Here is a 19,574-nt window from a genome sequence, read left to right on the forward strand (position 1 = left end):
GGATTGGGTTGTGTTTTTGATATTGAGCTGCATGAGCTGCTTGCATATGTTGGAGATTAATCCTTTGTCAGTTACTTCATTTGCAAATATTTTCTCCCATTCTGAGGGTTGTCTTTTCGTCTTATGGTTTCCTTTGCTGTGCAAAAGCTTTTAAGTTTCATTAGGTCCCATTTGTTTATTTTTGTTTTTATTTCCATTTCTCTAGGAGGTGGGTCAAAAAGGATCTTGCTGTGATTTACGTCAAAGAGTGTTCTGCCTATGTTTTCCTCTAAGAGTTTGATTGTGTTTGGCCTTACATTTAGGTCTTTAATCCATTTTGAGTATATTTTTGTGTATGGTGTTAGGGAGTCTGCTAATTTCATTCTTTTACATGTAGCTGTCCAGTTTCCCAGCACCACTTATTGAAGAGGCTGTCTTTTCTCCACTGTATATTCTTTCCTCCTTTATCAAAAATAAGGTAACCATATGTGCATGGGTTTATCTCTGGGCTTTCTATCCTGTTCCATTGATCTATATTTCTGTTTTTGTTTCTGCCAGTACCATACTGTCTTGATTACTGTAGCTTTGTAGCATTGTCTGAAGTCAGGGAGCCTGATTACTCCAGCTCCGTTTTTCTTTGTCAAGATTGCTTTGGCTATTCAGGGTCTTTTGTGTTTCCATACAAATTGTGAAATTTTTTGTTCTAGTTCTGTGAAAAATGCCAGTGGTAGTTTGACAGGAATTGCACTGAATCTGTAGATTGCTTTTGGTAGTATAGTCATTTTCACAATGTTGGTTCTTCCAATCCAAGAACATGGTATATCTCTCCATCTATTTGTATCAACTTTAATTTCTTTCATCAGTGTCTTCTTATAGTTTTCTGCAGGTAGTATGGACGTTTTAACAATATGAATTCTTCCAATTCATGAACACGGGGCGTCTTTCCATTTATCTGTAACATCTTCACTTTCCTTCATGAGTATCTTATAGTTTTCAGAGTATAGGTATTTAACATCCTTGGTTAAATTTATTCCCTATGTATTTTATTCTTTTTGATGTGATTGTAAGTGGGATTCTTTTCTTGATTTCTCTTTCTGATAGATCATTAGTGTATAGAAATGCAATGATTTCTGTATATTAATCTTGTATCCTGCAACTTTACTGAATTCATTTATTAGTTCTAATAGCTTTTGGTGGAGTTTTGAAGGTTTTCTATAAAGTCTAAAAAGTGTCCTGATAGCAGTGGCTGTAGTAGCAGCAGGACTTTTGCTCACTCTCAATGGTCACAGACATCCCTAGTGCCCAGATTTTGGTCTTTTCTACTACTCTGTACTAAAAGAATCTAAAACTCTTTGGGCAGGAGGTGGAGGAGGAATCTATTCTCACATCTTGGGAGTTGCCCAGCAGTCTAGTGGTTAAGAGTCCACACTTCCACTCCATGGGGTGCAGGTTCGATCCTTGATTGGGGAACTGTTATCCCACATGCTGAGTGCGGCCAAAAAAAAAGACAGTATACTCACATCTTGGAGCAGTGAAAATTTTGGAATGGGTTTGGACCACCTTACCTCCAAAAATGAGAACGTGTTTACAGATAACAGATAAAGTGCTAAGAGTTAAAAGAAGCTAGCTTAATGCAGCTTCCACTGGCCAAGTTCTCACAATTTGAGCATTTAAAAAAATGGTTAATTGGAATTGCTTGTTATGTAAGAGGCCAAGTGTTCATAATGATGCTCAAGTCAAGTGTGTTATAACAGTCATAAAAGGATGATTGTAAATGGTATGTATAATTCAATACTGATCTTAAAAAGTAATATATATATTTCTTGCTAAGTATGTGCATATGTACATATATACGTATATATACATGGATGTATGTGTATATATGTATTTCTTCCTGTTTAATCAGTTAAGAAGAAACAAAGGGGTGTTGGGCAAGCCAGATAATCCTGGAAAATGCTGAACCATATCAAGAAATAGGAAGAACCAGACAGTCACTCAGACCAAGTAGAAAGATGGTTCAACAGTTAATCACCTCTAACAGTTACATACAGTAAACAAGCAGAAAGTTGGTTGCAGTATGTTGCAAAATGATGAAGTAGCCAAATGTTCTATAGAGGAAAACTGACAACAAAACTTGCATTCTTCCGGAAGGAGCTGGATAGCCTCATTAATTATCCTAATGATGCACATAAAAGCTTTAAATAATGCTAGCCAGCGAGATCACCATACCATAATGACAGGCCAATGGGCCAGATGGTTATGGGAAAGTTCAAGTGTCAAAAATTTACAATCTATATAAAAGTAGGGTCTTAAAATGTCCCATGACATAACAAGTGATATTTTGTTATAAAACGAGACCAAAGAATATTTGGTCTGTGCAACTAGGTTTTATGGATGACCTAACTAAAGATCAGACAGTTGCTAACCCATAAATTTCAACTTAATTTGTCTGTTACAGTATTATTCTTATTTTGGGTTGAATAAGATTACTAAAATCTGAGGAAGGTAGACAAATAATACCTGGTAGAAAAACGTAAACCTAGGAACATATGAAAATTGGAACCCTGGGAAAATATTCAAATAAGGATAAAAACATCAAGTCCATGGATTTAACTTTATTTTTTTATAAATTTATTTATCTTATTTATTATTTTTGGCTGTGTTGGGTCTTCACTGCTGCACGCGGGCTTTCTCTAGTTGTGGCGAGTGGGGGCTACTCTTTGTTGCGGTGCGTGGGCTTCTCATTGTGGTGGCATCTCTTGTTGCGGAGCATGGGCTCTAGGCACGTGGGCTTCAGTAGTTGTGGCACGCGGGCTTCAGTAGTTGTGGCATGCGGGCTTCAGTAGTTGTGGCTCATGGGCTCTAGAGTGCAGGCTCAGTAGTTGTGGAGCACAGGCTTAGTTGCTCTGCGGCATGTGGGATCTTCCCGGACCAGGGCTCGAACCTGTGTCCCTTGCACTGGCAGGTGGATTCTTAACCACTGCACCACCAGGGAAGCCCAGAGTTAACATTTTTATAACTAGTTTCAGTATAATTATTTTTATAATCTGGGTACCTCTTACCTGTTTCTTAATGTGTTTAAGGCACTTAATAAAATTTGAAATTAAAAAAAAAATTTATTTTATTTATTTATTTATTTTTGGCTATGTTGGGTCTTCATTGCTGCGCGTGGGCTTTCTCTAGTTGTGGCGAGCAGGGGCTACTCTTCGTTGCGGTGCACAGGCTTCTCATTGCAGTGGCTTCTCTTGTCATGGAGCACAGGCTCTAGGCACGTGGGCCTCAGTAGTTGTGGCACGCAGGTTCAGTAGTTGTGGCTCACGGGCTCTAGAGTGCAGGCTCAGTAGTTGTGGTGCACAGGCTTAGTTGCTCTGCAGCATGTGGGATCTTCCCGGACCAGGGCTCAAACCCGTGTCCCCTGCATTGGCAGGCAGATTCTTAACCACTGTGTCACCAGGGAAGCCCCAGGTTTGTGATTTTAATGAAATGTTTACATGTGTTTAAATCTGATCAGTGTTTAAAAGAGTAGGGATATCTAATTTTAGAAATTCTTAAGTTTTTATTATTTGCACATCTATGAATAATTAGAGGAATGTTGGCTGCTTAAAGTTGTTTCCTTAAATTAATAAATTGAACATTAATCAAAATCCAGATGAGTATTTTTCTCCAACCCATAAGCCCTTTGGACATAAGAGAATCTATCAACATGGTAATCCTTTTATACTCTGAGGTTCAGAGAAAGAGTCATATGAATTTTTGTGTTGAGAAGCAATCTCTCATTTTATTAATTTTAATATAGTTATCAAATGTTTTCAGAGCGCTATAAAACACTGTTCCAGGCACTGTTTGTATCCACTGGATTAGAGTAACATGATCCATGTTCTAGTGACATTTCAGTCCAAGAAACCCTGAATAATAAATCACTTATTATTATGTCTAAGCTGAAGTATCTCTTTTCATAAAAAAAAAGGCAACAACACCTGGTTGGATGGACCAAATGAATTAATATATGTAAAAGGGTAATATCTTGCCCTCCTAGACAGAAATAAATCATACCAACAGGTTTCTGAATGAGTACTACTCCTATGGCTTCCTTGAATTTTGATGTAATAAATATACTTAGGATTCACGTAACTTGGAACATGTTGAAGACAACAAAGGACATGAGAACGAATTCGCACCAGAATGACACAGTTTACTGTACAGTTAACATAAGCATAATCATTTATGACCCTAAGGATATATAATAGGCTTCTAATTTTATAATTCCTATTTATGAAGCATTGCTGAAAATCCATGGCCAACTGGTCTTCTTCAGTCCCGACTCCTCTTTTCTGAAATTGTCCAAATTCTGCTGATCCTCTCCTGAAAAATCCCACACTGCTCTCCTTCTTCCCCTGTGCTGAGATACACTGCCTTGTATTGAAGCCCTTAGCACTCTTTGTGGATTATTCAGCTTTTTCCCCCCTCTGGTTGCAAAATTAAACTTTGATCAAAGGCTTCACCAATTGTAATTAACCATTAATTCTTTTCATACATACCTCTGCTATCTGAGACTTTGCCTTGGCTCACTCTCTCTTCCTGAAACCTGAGTGCTTTATACTCTGCCTCCTTAGGGTAAATAAATGTTCAATGTAGATCCTTTTGGTGAAAAGATACTTCCAGAACTTATCTGTCTTGACAATGGATCTCCATTTCACAGATATTTGAACACAAAATATGATTAGAAATCCTCCATGACTACAGTAACTTGGGGTTTTATTAACTATTTCATCCACTGATGCATGGGACATAAATGTACTTTGAAAAGTTTAACTTCCATGGTGAAATGAATTCATTTCATTACTTTCTTGGTTTTTAGTGTTTTAAGTTTAAAAAAAATTTAAATCATTCCAGCTTTCACTTAAGGCCTATGATATCTAGTCCTTCACAGGGGAAAAAAAAATGGCAAGTCTTGAGCTGGGAGATATGTTAGAAGGAAGGTGAGAAAGCAAGGGGACTGCATTCTTACTTAGCCTCATGGCTTCTTCAGCCGTGCCTGAGAAGACCAAGAGAAAAACAGAAAGCCAAGAAACAGAAGCAGCCTCCTAGTTGCAGCTATTCATGGCTTGTGACAGTTTATATTTATGATGCTTTGTAATGTCAAAAAGTGATTTCTGTCAAACAAGGCAGTAATCATAAAAATCAAATTAAAACACCTTAAATTCTTTTTGGAAAAAGGTGGTACATAAATATATTTCAATAAATAAAATGAATTAATAAGCCAATTAGTAACACTTCCTTAGTTGTTTATATAAGCCAGTAAGGCTCTTCCCTGGTTCTTAGCCTCAGTGTGGCACCACCACTCATCCTCTTTTATGGTACCCTACTTCTGTCTTCCACAGTGGTGCAGGGAGGTGTAGAAATTCTTATAAAGCCCCTGTCATTATAAAATAAAACCTCCTCTCTATTCAAATCTGCAGTAATAACAGAAATGACAATTTTAGTTCAAAAATCTATGTTTGCTACAGGGAACTTTAAAACTAGAATAATAGGATAGAAAAGTAGACTTCTCTGAATCACTTTTCAAAGTTCATCAATATGACCCTCAGTCTCCTCCAAGACTCTTCTTAAAGATCCTAGGACCCGTTTGATGAAAATAATGCAAGGATTCCTAAAAAATAACATAATACTGCCATATCCTCTCACATGGCTTCTCAAAAAATGGTCAGAAGACTTAGGTGGTACACCAATGGATATTTTCAATTTCAAAGTTATATATTTATTTTGATGGAAATTAGAATATAATTAGCATACAGAACTCACAATTTCCATAAATAATATTTCCTAGGACAAGGCTAAAAATTCTGAGTCCCTTTAAAGGAAAATATTAAGTAAACACTGAATATGGTAAAATCTGTAAAGGATGCATACAAATGACTGAAGTTTAAGGAATATTGCTCTTTTCTATTGATTTCAAGTTTATGTGACTGGTTATACTATATCATTGCCTTGATTAATCAGTGTTTATATAATTTAAAAACTTTATGCTATAAAAATCAGAGGGGAATAATCATAGGTTATTGCCTACACGATTTCTGGTCATTAAGAAAAGTTTTAAAACATGACTCCTCATATAATCTTGTTTATAAAATAAATTACTTTCATTACTTATAACCTGTCCTGGGAATATAATATGCTACTAGTTTAAGGTCTAAATTTATTTGGCTTCTACACATTAAAAGTTTATCTATAACCTTTCTCCCCACTATGAATAATATGATATTGCATGGGATGAAAAGGTCTGACCAAAATTTTCCTACATTTATATATTCATATGAGTCCCTTACCCCACCCCCACCCCCACCAGAACAAAGCTAAAAATTCTGAGTTATGTGCTGAGGAGTAAGTGAAGGACTGTGGCTTAAGGTTTTCTCACATTTATTATATTCACATAATTTCTTCCGAGTATGGATTTTCCTATGTTGATTAAGGTGTGCACTCTGGCTGAAGGCTTTTTCACATTCATTACATTTATAGGGTTTCTCTCCTGTATGAGTTCTCTCATGCTGATTAAGATGTGTCCTTTGGCTGAAGGCTTTCCCACAAAAACTACATTCATAAGGTTTCTCTCCAGTATGAAGTCTATGATGTTCCGTAAGGGATGTGATACGGCTAAAGGCTTTACCACACTGATTACATTTATAGGGCTTCTCTCCAGTATGAATTCTCAGATGTTGAGTAAAGGATGAATGTTGACGGAAGGCTTTCCCACATTCATTGCATATAAAAGGTTTTTCTCCTGTGTGAATTCTCTGATGTTGAATAAGATGTATCCTCTGGCTGAATCTTTTCCCACATTCATCACACTTATAGGGCTTCTCTCCTGTGAGTACTATCTGAGGTTGAGTAAGAGATGAGTTTTGGCTGAAGGCCTTCCCACACTCACTGGGTTTCCCCTCAGTATGAATATGAGTAGTAAGAAGAATATGTTGATTGAAGATTTTTCCACACTCATTATATTCATAAGGATTCTCTCTTACATAGTTTCCCTGATAGTAAGTGAAGTCTGAAATATGCTTGATGCTATTTCCTTGTGTGTCAGAATTAACGGGTATTTTAATTGAAGGAATTCTCTGATGCATAACAAGGTTTGAGTTCAGATTATAGTTTTCCCCAAATCTATTACATTCAAGGCTTCTCTCCTGTGTGATCTTTTTGTGGGTGAAAGATACTTGTCCTAAATGTCTCTGCTGGTTTTCTTGGTTAGATTCTAACCGGTAATCAAAATCCCAGAGTCCACCTAAGATGGAATACCAGAAACTGTCTCCTGTTAATCTCTCCATTAGCATGTCACAGGTTTTATTTTCATCAGAAATATTCTGGTTTGATTTTTTTATTTCTGGACTATTCTCCCCATCTAAAAGAAATTCAGAACATATAAACACTTTTCAGTATTCTCTGTTTTGTAAAAGAAATTATTGCATAGTGAATTACCAAATGAAACTGACAGTAATGCAGACAAGGCAAATGTGGCATTAAAAGTTTTGAAATATGGCCATGTAACAGGGGAAAGACTACAGAAGGATGACGAGAAGCAGTGAGCAGGTGGAAATTTTAAAATACGTGTGGTAATCATAAAAAGAAGAGATCAATCAGGAGCATACATAGTCGAAAGGAAATGGAAAGGAGAATAAGAAATATCAGGGTAAGGTCTGTGTTCAGAGGTGGGAGACAGAGACGACTACTTAAAGAAGACAGGTCCAAGTCCAAGACCTTCTAAATCTCACCTGTGGATTATTCTATTATAATACCAACTACTGGTTTATTTTAAAAGTATGTCTTCTGATTTTTAATCTTTTGTTTAAAATGATAAAACTAATACTTGCTTATAGTAACATATCCAATGTACAAAGTAAGAATTCCACCCCCTAAATGTAATCATTGTTAAGTTTGGAGCCTCTCTTGCCAGATTTCTCCTATATTCACATAAATATAAATGTAACCATATTTTGAACAAACATGACACATGGATTGTGGTAAAAACAAAATTTCATTTCAGTCTCCCACTGCTTCTTTAAACTTTATTTAGTGGGGGTATTTTTCCTCTGCTTCTGTATGAAGATTTGGGCAGGACCCATGCTCTTCCTTTAATTATTAGGTAACAGATACTCCTACTCTTACATAACGCTGCAAACAGTCTCTATTCAGTAATTAAAGTGTTCAGTCATGTATAGTATTCAAAACTTCAAAATTAATCCCTCTCCCCTTCCTTGGGCTGTTACAGAGTCAATATTCCTCCTTCTCTCTCCCTGGCTCTCCCCCCCTCTACTCCTTCCCTGCTAGTCTTTTCCCTGCTTCTACTCTTTTTATTTCTCCCCTTAACTATTTCCCTATACACCTCTTCCTTCACTCACTAACTCTTGTTTAATTCCCTTCTAACAAGAGTTGGAGGGTAGCAGCTGTGTGGAGGGAAGAGAGATCAAGAGATAGGCCAGTTTTTGTACAGTAGCTTCACACTCTCAGCTTGGTGGATGTTTAAAACAGACTCACTTTTGGGAACTTTTATGACTCTTGGAAGGTTCTAGCTAGACCCCTCTCTCTCCAGTCATTTCCGTGATCTAGGATAGATATATTTCAATTTTGGGTAATCCCTTGGGACCAGCCTTAGGGCATGAATGAACCCTATTGGACGAGATCATGTTGGCTGACTCATGAAAACACTCATAATACCTTGTCCCAACAAAACTTGGGTAGCGCAGACTGATCCTAACTCAGCAGCTTCTCCTGGCTCACCCATCAAAGCCATTTCCTTAGTCAGAGTCAGCTGTTCTCAGGCCTTGTACTGCTTTAGCTTTCTCAGATGTGAATCATGCACTAGTCCTGGTCTTCTACCCGCAGGGGAGGTATATACAAAGCTGTACGAGTGGTCCCCTTGAAGCTGGCACATATGCTTATGGTCAAGGACACTTGACAGCAAAAGAGGCAACATTAATAAATAATTATGCCAGCAACTGTCCTGGGAAAATAAAATAGAATTATACCATAATACTGTTTTTTATTTTGCTTTCTTACATTATTGCATAGCATGAACACACTTCCATGTCATCAAATACATTTCTACATAATTTTTAAAGGACTGTAAAATATCCAATTTTATGGATGTGCCAAAGTCAATTCACATTTAGGTTACTTCGGGCTTATTCTTATCACAAATGATGAGTTAGTTGGCTGAACATGCAATAGAAATTTTAAAAAGAAAAAAAAGTCCAAGTCAGAAAATAAACTTACTCTGGTCAAGAATTAAATTATAGGTGGAAAAAATGTGATTTAAAGGATTTATTTTAAACCAGTTTATCATTTCAACCGAATTATCAACTGGACCACTTTATTTTCAGATAAAATGCTTTTGTCTGCTCAGGAACTTTGGCTCTAAAACGGTTGGAATAATTGGCTGGAGCTCAGAACACTGTCTTTTCTATTCTCTTAGCATCAAAATCCACAGGCTGCTGACCTGGCTCCTGGCACCACAGGTAAGTGTGGTGCTCTAGGCTCCTACAGCCTAGGAGTAGATTTCAGGGCATTCACTGCCTAAGGCCTATCTTCCAGAACTTTCATTTATCCCTGGAAACAGGGCAGCCTGATCAACATACCAGGAGGAGTGATAGTGCATGAAATGTACAGGCACTGCTCCCCCATGGTAGACACCCTCAAGGCACATCAGATATTCAACCAAAAGGTTGCCACCCAGCAAGACGCCAGGGGACAGGGTCTAGACTCCAGATGGAGACAATGATTATCTTGGGCTTTAAAGCAGTTTTGAAAAACAAACTCTAGTCTCTTTGCTCCAGCTCCTCACCTAACCCGAGCCCCTATGTTAGTAGACATGACTGCAACTGCCCTTAAGAGGAGGGTGGGCAATGCTAAGGATGAACACCCTCATCAAGCATTATACAGGGGCTTCCCTGGTGGCGCAGTGGTTAAGAATCCGCCTGCCAATGCAGGGGACACAGGTTCGAGCCCTGGTCCGGGAAGATCCCACATGTCATGGAGCAACTAAACCCATGCACCACAACTACTGAAGCCTGTGCTCTAGAGCCTGCGAGCCACAACTACTGAGCCCGTGCACCTCAACTACTGAAGCCCACGTGCCTAGAGCCCGTGCTCCACAACAAGAGAAGCCACCGCAATGAGAAGCCCGCGCACTGCAACGAAGAGTAGCCCCCACTCACTGCAACTAGAGAAAGCCCGTGCGCAGCAACGAAGATCCAATGAAGCCAAAAAAAAAAAAAAAAGATAGCATGACATTCATAAACACAAATATAATCTAAAATCTGGGAAGAGAATGTGGGTGAAATACTGAGGCTAGAAATGTAGAAATGGGAAAATGAACATAGAAAGGCCACTTAAAAGCATGATACTACAGAGTGAACACCAAGTCCATAAGAATATATGCCTTTAGAAGAATAAGGAGGGAGAGAGGGTATTTAAAGGAGCAGGTAGAGAGACAGGGGAGAGGCCAGAAGAGGCAAGAATGGTGTGTATCACAAGCCAGAGTGTACTTTCAAGAAAGTCAAGTCAGCACAGTTAAATGCAACACAATCATAGGAGACAATAACTGTGGTTTTTTAGTCACTGGATTTGACTGGAAGGAAGTCAGGGGTAATCTCCAAGAAAACAATTTTAGTAACACTGGTAGTACACCTTTGTCACATCACAAAGGTGAGCTAGAGAATTAGAACTGAGGCTATGGGTTTTAGACAAGTTTAACGTGTTTGATAATAAAAAGAAAAACAAAAGAACGAAAAATGGGTAAAAATGGCAGAGGATTTTTGATATGGAGAAGAAAAAGATTTAAAGAATACCGAGAGGATGTATGAATAAAGAGAGAAAGAAAATGCGTCATGGAGATTTGCAACATCAAGGTATTTATGGACATCCAAACTAACACCTTCAAAATAAATTTGTGTTGTGTAAGTTTTTAAAATAATAAGTATATATTATCTGTTTAATCAGAAAAAAAGTAAGAGAGTCATTTCCACTTTGGAAAAATGTCAAATATGAACTGAATTTTTAAGAAGCATGCCTCTTTAAATCCCAGAGGCAGATGTTTGTAACACACTCAGTTAAGTATTTCAAAAGCGACTATTTTCCTTCACTGAGGTGCAAACACCCAAATGCTTGCTTCTCACCTGGATGAGTGTCTGGTGGGCTGTCTCTCTCCATCATCCACTGCTCCTCCTGCTCCAACTGAGTGATCACCTCCGGCTTATAAAGTTCATGCCCTATTCATGGGAAAAAATGTGTATCTTAGAATTTTATACTGGGAACAAAAATCTCTCTCAGAACTCATTTCCAACCTGTTTAATCTATAGGGCCTCCGGATTTGGAAAGGGGAGGCTTCAGAGGCAGCAAACTAAAGCTACCCATCTCAAAATCAGGACCTTTTACCTGAGAAGAAAGCAAAAAACAGAGGTCTCTGTCTCCAAAACTGATTAGCATTCTTCCATCCTGGCCTGAACTATATACACAAAAGCTTCGAAGGTTTTCACTACTAAAGGAAAGAAACCCATGTAGAATGAGTTCCAGTCTTACAGGGATGCCATCCTTACCCAGTGCAACCAGGTTGCTATAGTTCTCCAGCATCACGTCTCGGTAGAGGTTCTTCTGAGCAGGGTATAGCTGGTCCCACTCCTCTCTGGTGAATTCCACAGCCACATCCTGGAATGTCAGTGATTCCTGAAACACCAAGTACATCCTTGCTCAGCCAGAAAACTTTTTTTTACAGGGGCCCTTAGGGGAAGAGGCAAAGGTGCTGCAGTAGACAAAGGTTAGGATGTCTAAAGAGTTGTGCTGAAAGTCTTCAGGGCTCTGAGTAATCCAGGTCAAAATTTTGGAAGCAACAATTCTATCTTCTATCATCTTTCAAGACAGGTTTAAAAACATGCATGAAATAATGCTTGCTTTTAGGCTTTTTACAACCTGCTGCAGAGGAAACTCTCTCGTATCATCTAAACAATTAAAAAGCTACATGGAAAATTCATGCTATTAAGATTTCAGAATTGAAAGAATTCAGGATATGTTGAAATAGTGAAAGTAGGTATCAAGTTGGTGGATCATGTGTACAACCTTAACAGATTTTTAAGCTTTAGACAGAAGAGGAGAGAGAATATTCCAGTGTGTTTAAAAAGAAAAAAAAAAAAAAAAGGCAACAAGGGCAAATAGGTTGAGAGTAGAAGGCACGTGATGCATGTTGGGATCAGTAAAAGAAAAAGCCCATCCTCTCCCTTTCTCTTTCTATAATTTTCCTGGACTGTTTAAGAGTAAGTTGCAGAGGGACTTCCCTGGTGGCGCAGTGGTTAAGAATCCGCCTGCCAATGCAGGGGACACAGGTTTGAGCCCTGGTCTGGGAAGATCCCACATGCTGCGGAGCAACTAAGCCCGTGCGCCACAACTAACTGAGCCTGTGCTCTAGAGCCCGTGAGCCACAACTACTGAGCCTGCGTGCCACAACTACTAAAGCCCGTGCTCCTAGAGCCCGTGCTCCGCAACAAGAGAAGCCACCCAATGAGAAGCTGGCGCACCGCAACGAAGAGTAGCCCCCGCTCGCGGCAACTAGAGAAAGCCTGCGAGCAGAAACAAAGACCCAACGCGGCCAAAAATAAATAAATAAAAATAAATAAATTTATTAAAAAAAAGAGTAAGTTGCAGAGGTGATGCCCCTTTACCCCTAAAAAATTTGTTTATTTCCTAAATACAAGGAATTATCTTACGTAACAACAGGATGATCAAAATCAGTAAATTAACATCGATACAGTGCTGTTGTCTAAGCTATATACTTATTCAGATTTCACTAAATGTCCTAATAATGTCCTTTATAACAAAAATCAAGATTTTTGATTGTCTTGTATCTTTTGTCTCCTTGAATCTGCAGCAGTTCCCCAGCCCTTCTTTGTATTTCCTAACACTGACATTTTGAAAACACAGGCTAGTTATTTTGTAGAATAAACCTCAATTGGGGCTTGTCTAATGTCTCATCATGAGCAGATTCACACTATGCATTTATGGCAGGAATAGTTCAGGAGCGATGCTGGGTTCTTCTCAGTGAATTGTACGCATTGTTGACTAGTTCCATTACTGGCAATGTTAACTTTGATAATTTGGTTAAGGTGGTTACCTACCAGTAATTTCCCTTGGAAGATTACTATTGAATTCTGTAATTACTAAGTTTCTTGTGGGGGAGATACTTTGTTCCTCCTCAAACTTTCACCCACTCATTTTGGCTTTCACTGATAATTCTTGCCTGAACCAACTGTAATTTTCATGGTGCTTTTCTAATGCCAACACTCTTTGTACATTATTAGTTGGCTTTCTACTGTGCTGAAGAAGTTTCCCTTCCTATTTATTCATTAATTTATATGAGGTGGATTTACTTACTTATTTTATTCTTTAAGTTATAATCATTTACTATCACTATTTTAAAAATGCTCAGATGGTCCTAGATTTAGCCAGAAGCAGCCCCTTCAAACTCGCTTCTTTGTTCTTTTGAAATGTACCTATCATTCTTTGAGTACTTTACTTTTTGGGATAGAAAGATGTTCTTTCAAGGCTCATGTTGTGCTTTTCCTGCTCCAAACCTGGAATCAGCCATTTCTCAAAGGATCCCTGATTCCTTCTAATGGTCAAATACTGAGCAGCTCTGCTTCCCATTAGAAGATCTACAGGGTCACAGTCTGTCATGTTCTGCTCTGTTGGTCAAATATTGAGTGGCTATGTCTGGTTCCTTTTAATGGAGAATGGCACTTGGACACCAATATCTGGGCACTAGATGTGTCCAATGCTGCTGGAGTATTACTGCTTCTAGGCCCTCTCAGGGGTCGCACCTGGGAAAGAGAGGAATATATATAATGATGTATGTATACACACACAACTCCATACCCAATTCTGTATTTAGTTATATGTATTAAAACCCATGAGTCCACACTGACACCTCTAATTCTAATCCAACATGGCAAGGTTCATTCCATCCGCCTCTCTTTTCATATCTGTAATTCCCTTCTCTGACCATGAGAAACCTGGCTCCTATTATGCACAGTGAATTTGCTTATTTGCTCAATCCTAGAATGTAAAGAAAGTGGTTTCAGTATTGCTAACACGTGCCTCAGTGCAAAACAAGCTTACAAATGAGAGTTCACTGTTTAGAACTGTTTTGCTTTTAGCCTGAGGACATAGAGTATACATAACTATTTAGGTTCAAAAGTTAACTCCTTTTCAGTGTGGATATATCAGTAATTTGAAGTACAGTTTGGTTCAATTGTTTCTGTTTGTATTCAATTTTAAGCCCTCCTCCCATACCACCCCACTCCATTCCCTCTTTTTCACCCCAGTCCCATATAAGCCCTACAAGTAACCAAACTCATTAGACTCAAGTTTACCCTTCCAATGTCTCTTTTTGCTCAAACAAGCAAATAGATCTATATGCATATTTTTAAAATATTAATTTGTTTTTGCTGGGTCTTAGTTGCAGCAGGTGGGCTCCTTAGTTGTGGCTCACGGGCTCCTTAGTTGTGGCACGTGAACTCTTAGTTGCAGCATACATGTGGGATCGAGTTGCCTGACCAGGGATCAAACCTGGGCGCCCTGCATTGGAAGTGCAGAGTTTATCCAGTGCACAACCAGGGAAGTCCCTATATGCATTTTTTTTTTTTCGGTACGCGAGCCTCTCGAGCCTCTCACTGTTGTGGCCTCTCCCATTGCGGAGCGTAGGCTCCGCACGCGCAGGCTCAGCGGCCATGGCTCACGGGCCCAGCCGCTCCACGGCATGTGGGATCTTCCCGGACCGGGGCATGAACCCGTGTCCCCTGCATCGGCAGGCAGACTCTCAACGACTGCGCCACCAGGGAAGCCCTATATGCATATTTTTATTTCCTCTTCTTTCTTACACAAAAGTAGCATTTTACAAATACTCTTTTGCACTTTGATATTTTTTCACTGAACAGCTTATCCTGGAAATCCCTCCACATCAATTCATAGATATCTTCCTCATTCTTTTTTATAGCGGGATGGGACAGTGTGAATGTTCCACAATTTATTTAACTAGTCTATTAACAGACATTTTAGCTGCTTTCTACTCTCTTGCTACTACAAATTATGCTGTAATGAATTATCTTTTATGTATATTATTCTGCAATTGCATGTAAGTCTACCTCTAGAATCCAAAAGAGCATATGAATCTGCAATTTTGATATATATTGTCAAACTGACCTCCACAGGGGTTGTATCAGTTCTGTAATTATCTATTGCTGTATAACAATCCACCCCCAAATTTAGTGGCTCAAAACAACAACAATCATTTATTTTGCTCACAGAATCTGTAACATGCGCAGGACTCAGTGAGACTAGCTCATCTTTGTTCCATTTTGTTTCAGCTGGGGCGGCTCAACTTTGGGCTGTAGGATTCACTTTTAAGAGGCTCATTCATGTGGCTGGCAAGTTGGTGCTGGCTGTCAGCTGTGAGCTCAACCAGGGGCCTCAGGTTCTCTCCATACGGGCCTCTCCACAGGCTGCTTGGGCTTCCTCACGGCATGGTAGCTGGACCCCAAATGCAAAACTCCCAAGAGAACCAGCTTTCATCATCCAGCCTCAAGAGTCACATAGCTTCACTAAAAAAAGAGGTGATATATGTATATGTATAACTGATTCACTTTGCTGCACAGCAGAAACTAACACAACATTGTAAATCAACTAGACTCCAATAAAAATTAAAAAAAAAAGAAAGAGAGTCACATAGCTTCAGTTCCACCACAGTCACAGGCCTGCCCAGATCCAAGGGGAAGTAACACACTCCCACATCTCTTGATAGAAGAGGATTTAAATCATAGTATATGAGGAGCCTATGGAATGGGAGAAATTGTGCCATTTTCAGAAAATACAATCTGCTACTGTCTACCCTCTGAATGTAAACATTCACATCCCTCCTACATGCAAAATACACTCATCTTCCTCAAGACTCCCATGTTTCACCCCGTTAGAGCGTCAGTGTGAAGTCCAGGATCTTGTCACCTGTATCAGGTCCACATGCAGATGAGGATCTTTGAGCACAGTTCCTCAGGTACAGTTCCTTGAAAGCTTTCTCCCTATTTTTCCTTCTGTGAGCTAAAGAAGTAGTTATCTGGCCCCCACCCTCTACCCTTCACAAACTCGAAGTGGTGGGAAAGGCATAGAAATAACCACTAGAGACACTCCCATTCAAGTACACAGCAATTCATAGCAATTCTAAAATGTAGCTGAGCTGGGTACGTGTTGAGAGATGTGAATGACAAATAGTTTTATTTTCAAGCTCAGTAATTCCTGGTTCCTTTATATTTATTTTTAAAAAATTTAAATATTGTTTATGTACAATATTATATGCTACAGGTATAGAGTATAGTGATTCACAAATTTAAAGGTTATACTCCATTTATAGTTATTATAAAATACTGGCTATATTCCCTGTGTTGTATATCCTTGTAGCTTATTTTATACATAATAGCTTATACCTCTTAATCCCCTACCAATTGTATTGCCCCTCTCTGCTTCCCTCTCCCCAATAGTTTGTTCTCTATATCTGCAAGTCAGCTTTTTTTGTTTTATTCACTAGTTTGTTGTGTTTTTTAGATTTCACGTGTAAGTGATATCATACAGTATTTGTCTTTCTCTGACTTATGTCATTTAGCATAATGCCCTCCAAGTTCATCCATGTTGCTGCAAATGGCAAAATTTCATTCCTTTTTATGACCGAGTAGTATTTTGTTGTGTATATATATACCACATCTTTATCCATTCATCTGTTGATGGACACTGAGGTTGCTTCCACATCTTGGCAATTGTAAATGCCACTCTGATCACTGGGGTGCATGTATCTTTTCAAATTAGTGTTTTAGATTGCCGGGTCATGTGGTAGTTCTATTTTTAGTTTTTTTGAGAGACCTCCATACTGTTTTCCACAGTGGCTGCACCAATTTACATTCCCACCAACACTGTATGAGGGTTCCCTTTTCTCCACATCCTTGCCAAAATTTGTTATTTGTGTTCTTTTTGATGGCAGCCATTCTGACAAGTGTGAGGTGATATCTCATTGTGGTTTTGATTTGCATTTCACTGGTGATTAGCAATGTTGAGCATATTTTCATGTCTGGTTCCTGTATATTTCTTTTTTTATCTTCTTTTTCCTCTAGCATTTTACTTTAGGCAGCCAGAAGCTGCCAGTTGGCACTTTCAATCTTCTACCTGTAAATCTCAAGTAGATCGTTGAGTCCATTAAGTATATTTCCTATTTTCCTTGTTACTGAAGGTGACAGTGTTGACCAAAATTCCTCTTCAAGCTTCCCCTTTCCTCCAGCTCATAGTAAGATTTTCCTTATTATCCTTTAAGCCTTGTGAAAGGTCCCATAGGCCTCCACTAACTCTCCTTGAGGCTGTTATGATTCTACTAATAATCTTTTCCTTTCCATCTTCTGCCCTTTGTTCAACTGGCTCTGCTGCAAAGCTGATGCCACATATTCTATGTTTGTTTTGGTAGCACACCACTTCCAGGTAACAAAATCTGTACCAGTTATTTATCTATTGCTGCATAATAAACCATCTCAAAACTTGGGGGATTAAAACAGCAACTGTCATTGATTTTGCTCACAAATCTGTAATCTGGGCATAACTTAGTGAGGACAGCTTGCCTCTGATCTACATGGCATCAGCTGGGAGGGCGTGACTGTAGTTTGGAGAGTCTACTTTCAAGATGGCTCACTCACATGGCTGGCAAGTTGGTACTGGCTCTCAGCTGAGAGCTCCGCCAGGTCTGTGGGCCTTGGTTCCTCTCCATGTAGGTTTCTCCATGAGCTGTTTGGATTTGTGTGTGTGTGTGTGGCAAGGTGGCTGGATTTAGACCAAGCATCATGAGAGAATGAAGCGGAAGTCTTACTGCCTCTTATGACCTGCCTTGAAAGCCACATAGTTTCACTTCTACTGGTCACAAGCTTGCACAGATTCAATGGAGGGAACACTGACATCGATGTCTCTTGATGGGATGAATGTCAAAGTCATTGTATAGAAAGCATTTTGGATGGCAGATATATTTGGTCATTTTTCTGGAAATGCAATCTGCCGCACACTCACATTAGCAATGTAAGAGAGTGTCTGTTTTCCCAAAGCTTTGCCAAGAGAGTATGTTATCAAGCTTGTGGAAAATATCAACCCCGTAGGAAATATAAAGCTTGGTGATAAAATGTCAAGCTTTCTCTAGTTTTAATTTAAATTTCCTCTTCTTATGAGTACAGATAAACATTTTTCCTGTGTTTAAGATGCATTTGAATTTTCTTTCCTGTGAATTGTCTTTTTATGTTGTTTTTCAATCGGACTCCTAATCTCTTACCTGATTTAGAGGAGTGTTTTATGATTATTATAAAGACTACTATTATTATTAGAAAGATTACCCCACTACAATTTGAGTAGCAAAAATATTTTTCCGAATTTGACATGTCTTTTTACTTTGCTTACAGTTTTCTTTTCTCATACAGATTTTTGGGTATTTTTAAAGAGTTGAACCCATCAATTTTTTCTTTTATGGCTTCTGGATTCTCAGTTGTAATTAGAAAGTCTTTACTCAGTGAACACTATAAAGGAATTCTCCCATTTTATTCTTGTGTAACTTCTATGGCTTAATTTTTCACATTTAAATATTTGATCAATTTGAAGACTATTCTGATGTAAAGTATGGGGTATGGATTCAACTTTACCTTTTTCCAGGTGGCTCCACAGAAATACCATCAATTATTGAATAAACCATCTTTTCACCACTGGTTTGAGATGTGACCTATATTATATGCTAAATTCCTATTTGTTCAACAGATATTTATTCAGTGCTTCCTACATGCCAACTATAGGGCTTGAGATATACTAGTGAACAAGAGACTAAAATTCTCTTCCTTTATGAAACTCTAGCAGAGGAAGTAGAAGATAAACATGATAACTAGGTAAATTACATAGTGTGTTAGAAGATAAAAGAAGAGTAGAGGAAGAGTGTTTGAGAATGTTGAGGTGAGGCAGTTGCAATTTTATAAAGGTGGTCAGGAAAGATATAATTGAAGAGGTGACAATGGAGAAAAGACTTGAAAAGTTAACAGTACAAAGGCAAGAGTGTTTGTGGCATGATCAAGGAAGATGAATGAGGCCAGGGTAGATAGAGTGGAATGAGCAAGGAGGAGAAGTAAACGATGAAGTCAGAGAGGTAACAGGTCCGGATTCTGTAGGACTGTTTAGGCCATCATAAGGACTTTGGCTTTTACTATGAGTGAAATGGGAGCCATGCGTTTTGAGCACAGGAGTGACATGGTCTGATCTACCATTATCCTGCTATTTCCTGGGCTACATCTTTTTTTTTTTTTTAACATCTTTATTGGAGTATAATTGCTTTACAATGGTGTGTTAGTTTCTGCTTTATAACAAAGTGAATCAGCTATACACATACATATATCCCTGTGTCTCCTCCCTCTTGCATCTCCCTCCCACCCTCCCTATCCCACCCCTCTAGGTGGTCACAAAGCACCGAGCTGATCTCCCTGTGCTATGCAGCTGCTTCCCACTAT

General features: G+C 38.8%; 1 protein-coding gene across 2 annotated transcripts in view; it reads right to left on the bottom strand.

Annotated features, from left to right (window-relative positions):
- Positions 1–3,372: 3,372 nt before the first annotated feature.
- Positions 3,373–19,574, bottom strand: part of ZNF713 (zinc finger protein 713) — a 31,331-nt gene continuing 15,129 nt past the window's right edge. Inside the window, exons 3-5 of one of the 2 annotated variants that reach the window (XM_027126270.1) lie at positions 11,568–11,694; positions 11,148–11,240; positions 3,373–7,375 (exon numbers count right to left, since the gene is read on the bottom strand). In XM_027126270.1, coding sequence (XP_026982071.1) covers positions 6,333–7,375; positions 11,148–11,240; positions 11,568–11,694 — 1,263 coding nt within the window. In that variant the 3' untranslated portion in view covers positions 3,373–6,332. The remainder of the gene's footprint in view (positions 7,376–11,147; positions 11,241–11,567; positions 11,695–19,574) is intronic. The other variant, XM_027126271.1, reaches the window with a different exon arrangement.

This window comes from Aethalodelphis obliquidens, unplaced genomic scaffold (genome assembly GCF_003676395.1).
Source record: "Aethalodelphis obliquidens isolate GAN/ISIS:26980383/991018 unplaced genomic scaffold, ASM367639v1 scaffold30, whole genome shotgun sequence".
Taxonomy (NCBI): Eukaryota; Metazoa; Chordata; class Mammalia; order Artiodactyla; family Delphinidae; genus Aethalodelphis; species Aethalodelphis obliquidens.